The 3024-nt window shown below is 73.8% G+C and overlaps 1 protein-coding gene across 1 annotated transcript; it reads right to left on the bottom strand.

Annotated features, from left to right (window-relative positions):
* Positions 1–374: 374 nt before the first annotated feature.
* Positions 375–2424, bottom strand: DIO3 (iodothyronine deiodinase 3). The gene has a single exon (XM_056113720.1). The coding sequence runs from the start codon at positions 2215–2217 to the stop codon at positions 1303–1305; it is 915 nt and encodes a 304-aa protein (XP_055969695.1). The 5' UTR covers positions 2218–2424; the 3' UTR covers positions 375–1302.
* Between the last annotated feature and the right edge of the window lie 600 nt (positions 2425–3024).

Raw genomic sequence — 3024 nt, 5'->3', positions numbered from 1 at the left:
TTGGGACCTCCGAAAAGTCGGGTGGGCGAGTGACCGCAGCGCCAGGCAGGACCCCTCGCCTCACCCGCCTCGGGCACCGCGACCCGCCCCCTTGATCCTCTGAGCTCCGCAGCCCGCCTGGGTGTGCGCGCACGTGCCCAAGACCCCCTTCCTCTTCTCCCTCTCCCGCGCCCCTGTCAGCCCGGGGTCCTTCCAACTCCCCGCACCCCAGAGTCGCTATGGGGACCCGCAGGTGAGATCTGCGTTTCACTCCATCTACTATTCCCAGGGAAGAGGAAAAAGAAATAAAGGGACCCAAGGCAAAGGGGAAGCAGTTTACTCCAAGCCTTTATGACTGCCGCGTAAAAGAAGTTTATGTACAAAGGACATAGGTGTCACACACTCACCAGACGACTTTTGAATCAGGGGCTCCCTCCCCCACCCGACCCTCCACCCCGCAGCTCCGCCTCGGAAGCCCCTCGTGGGCTCCCAAGTTCTCCCCCACCGCCCTTTCTCAGTCAGCAGACCCGGTGGTCCAGAAACCGCGGATGCCCCTTCTCCCTGGGGCGCCGCTGATCTGCCACAGCCTCGTCCCCTCCGGGGGTTCCCGAGGCCCCCTGCCCTCCCTCTGCCTCCGCGGAGACCCAGGGCGCTTTCCCCTGCTCCTTTTAGGCGCCGCCGTGAGCCCCTGCAGTTCGGAAGCAGCTCGTGGTCGAGACCAGTTAGAGAGGATTCGTCATCAGCGGCGAGGCTCCGGCGCACCCAAAATGAGGGGGGGAAACAGCTCTGCCCGCCCCCTCCCCTTCCCCAGTCCCCTCTCCCGACGCAGGGACAAGCAACAGTCTCAGGAGCAGCGGCGCAGGTGTGGGTGCCAGGCAACTGGTGAGCGCCGCGCGCCGCAGGAACGCAGCTGCGCCCAGGGCGCGCGAAGGCGGCCGAGGTCCCCGCGCGGATCTCGGCGTCCTGGCGCCGCGCGTCGGCCCTTGGGCCTGGGGAGGGGGTGCAAGGGCGCAGGCCCGGTCCCTGCGGGATGCTTCCCGGGCACGCCGGCAAGGATGGCCCCACATCCTCCCTCAGGAGGGGGTCTGGAGTGAGCCAGGCAGCCCCCAGAGCCCCGGGGCGGGCCAGAACGAGCAGCCGAGTCCCGGCGGGGGGCAGAGTCTTTGGGGGGTGGGGTGGGCTCGGCCCGGGACCCATAATCAGTCTGCAACCCCGAGCTCGGTCTCTGGGCCCCGGCCAGGCCTGAGTTCCCGGGGGTCCTGGCAACGCGGGACCTCGATCGCTCTCAGCACAGCCCGCCAACCTCGGGGGTCCCCCGGAGGCTTATACCGCGGGGCGCTGCGCTCCCCGCAGCTGCGCGTCGTAGTGCTCCAGCCAGGAGCGCAGCTCGGAGACCTGGTACCCGTCAGGGCCGCGGCCGCCCTGGTACACGATGGTGCCGCTCTGGATGACGTACAGGCGCTCAAAGTAGGCGCCGTACGCCGAGCTGCTGGAGTTGGCCATGGTGTCCAGGACGAGCGCGCAGCTGGGCGCGCCCTGCTGCAGCATGCGCGCGGCGCTCACGCGCTCCTCCAGGCTGCGGTGCTGCGGGATGCTGTACGGGGAGTCGCTGGTGACCCAGCCGTCGGAGGGGTGCGCTTCCTCGATGTAGATGATCAGGAAGTCGACGTCGCGCTGGTACTTGGTGACCAGGCGCTGGAAGGCGCTCATGCGCGCCATGAACGGCGGTCAGGTGCAGCTGCCGAAATTGAGCACCAGCGGGCGGCTTCCCCGGGCGTAGTCGAGGATGTGCTGGCTCAGGAAGCCGTCGGGCAGGACCACCTCGGAGTTGGGCGCCGGCCCGCCCTCGTGCGCCTGCTTGAAGAAGTCCAGCTTCTGGCCGTGCCAGACGGCCTTCAGCGACGCCAGGGTGCACAGGCGGTTGTCGTCGGACACGCAGAGCGGGGGGTCCTCGGGGGCCGCCTCCTCGCCGTCGCCGCCGGCCTCCGCCTCGGGCTCGGGCGGCCCGTGGCGGCTGCGGCCCAGGAAATGCTTGCGGATGCACAGGAAGTCCAGCAGCCAGAGCATGCAGGCCGTGCCCAGGAAGCGCGGGAAGAGCACGAGGCACGAGGCCGTCTGCGCGCAGAGCCGCAGGGAGTGAAGCAGCAGGGAGCGGAGCATGGTGACGGCCGCCCCCGAGACCCCCGGGGACCCGCCGCCCGCTCGCCACACCACGCGCCGGGCGGCCTGTCGAGGCATCTGGACTTGGCCGTGCGGGGCGCTCGATTTATAGCCGAGGCTTCAATGGGAGGCCGACTCCACCTCCGGCCGGGCCCGCCCCCTTGCAACTTGAGCCCGCAGGGCTCCCCCAGCGGCGCGGCCAATGCCCTAGAAATAGCGGGCCGGGGGCGGGGCCGGGGCGGGGCCGGGGCGGGGTGCGGACCCCGAGCGCGCGGTCCTGCGGCGGGCGGCGGGCACCGGGTGCGGGCCCCGGGCCCCCCGGCTCGCGCGATCGCGCCGCGCGCCGCGCGCCCCGGCCCCGGCCCGCGCCGCGCTCGCCGCGCACCTGAGCGGAGCTCCCCGGCGGCCGCCGCGCCGCGCCGGAGCTCCGGTTCGCTTCCCGCGCGCCGCCGCCAACGCCGCCCACGCCGCCGCGGCGGGTGCGGGGCCGCTGTCCAGGTGCCGCGGGCGCCCGGGGCCGCGGCCGGCGCTCGGCGGGCCCCGGCGCCCGCCCCGCCGGCGACGCGGGCCCGCCAGGAGGCAACTTTGGGTCCCCGCCGCCTTCGCCGTTCGCCCGCGGGCGCCGCTCGCCTCCCGTTCGCCCGCCCGCCCGCTCGCCTCCCGCGCGCGCTCACACTCGCGCCTCGCACACGGCCGCCCCCCGCACCGCCCCGCCACGCACACCGCGCTCGGCGCCCCCCGCCGCGGCCCCGGGCCGCCGCGCGCCGCCCCGGCCGCGCCCGCCCCGTCCCATGTCGTCCCCGCGGGGCGCCGCCGCGCCGGGGTCAGCGGCCCCGGGGCTCGGCCCGGGCTGCGGGGGGCGAGCGCCCGCCCGGCTCGCGGCGG

Source organism: Sorex fumeus, unplaced genomic scaffold (assembly GCF_029834395.1).
Source record: "Sorex fumeus unplaced genomic scaffold, SorFum_2.1 ptg000022l, whole genome shotgun sequence".
In the NCBI taxonomy this organism is placed as follows: domain Eukaryota; kingdom Metazoa; phylum Chordata; class Mammalia; order Eulipotyphla; family Soricidae; genus Sorex; species Sorex fumeus.
This window is presented reverse-complemented; position numbering and strand designations above follow the sequence as displayed.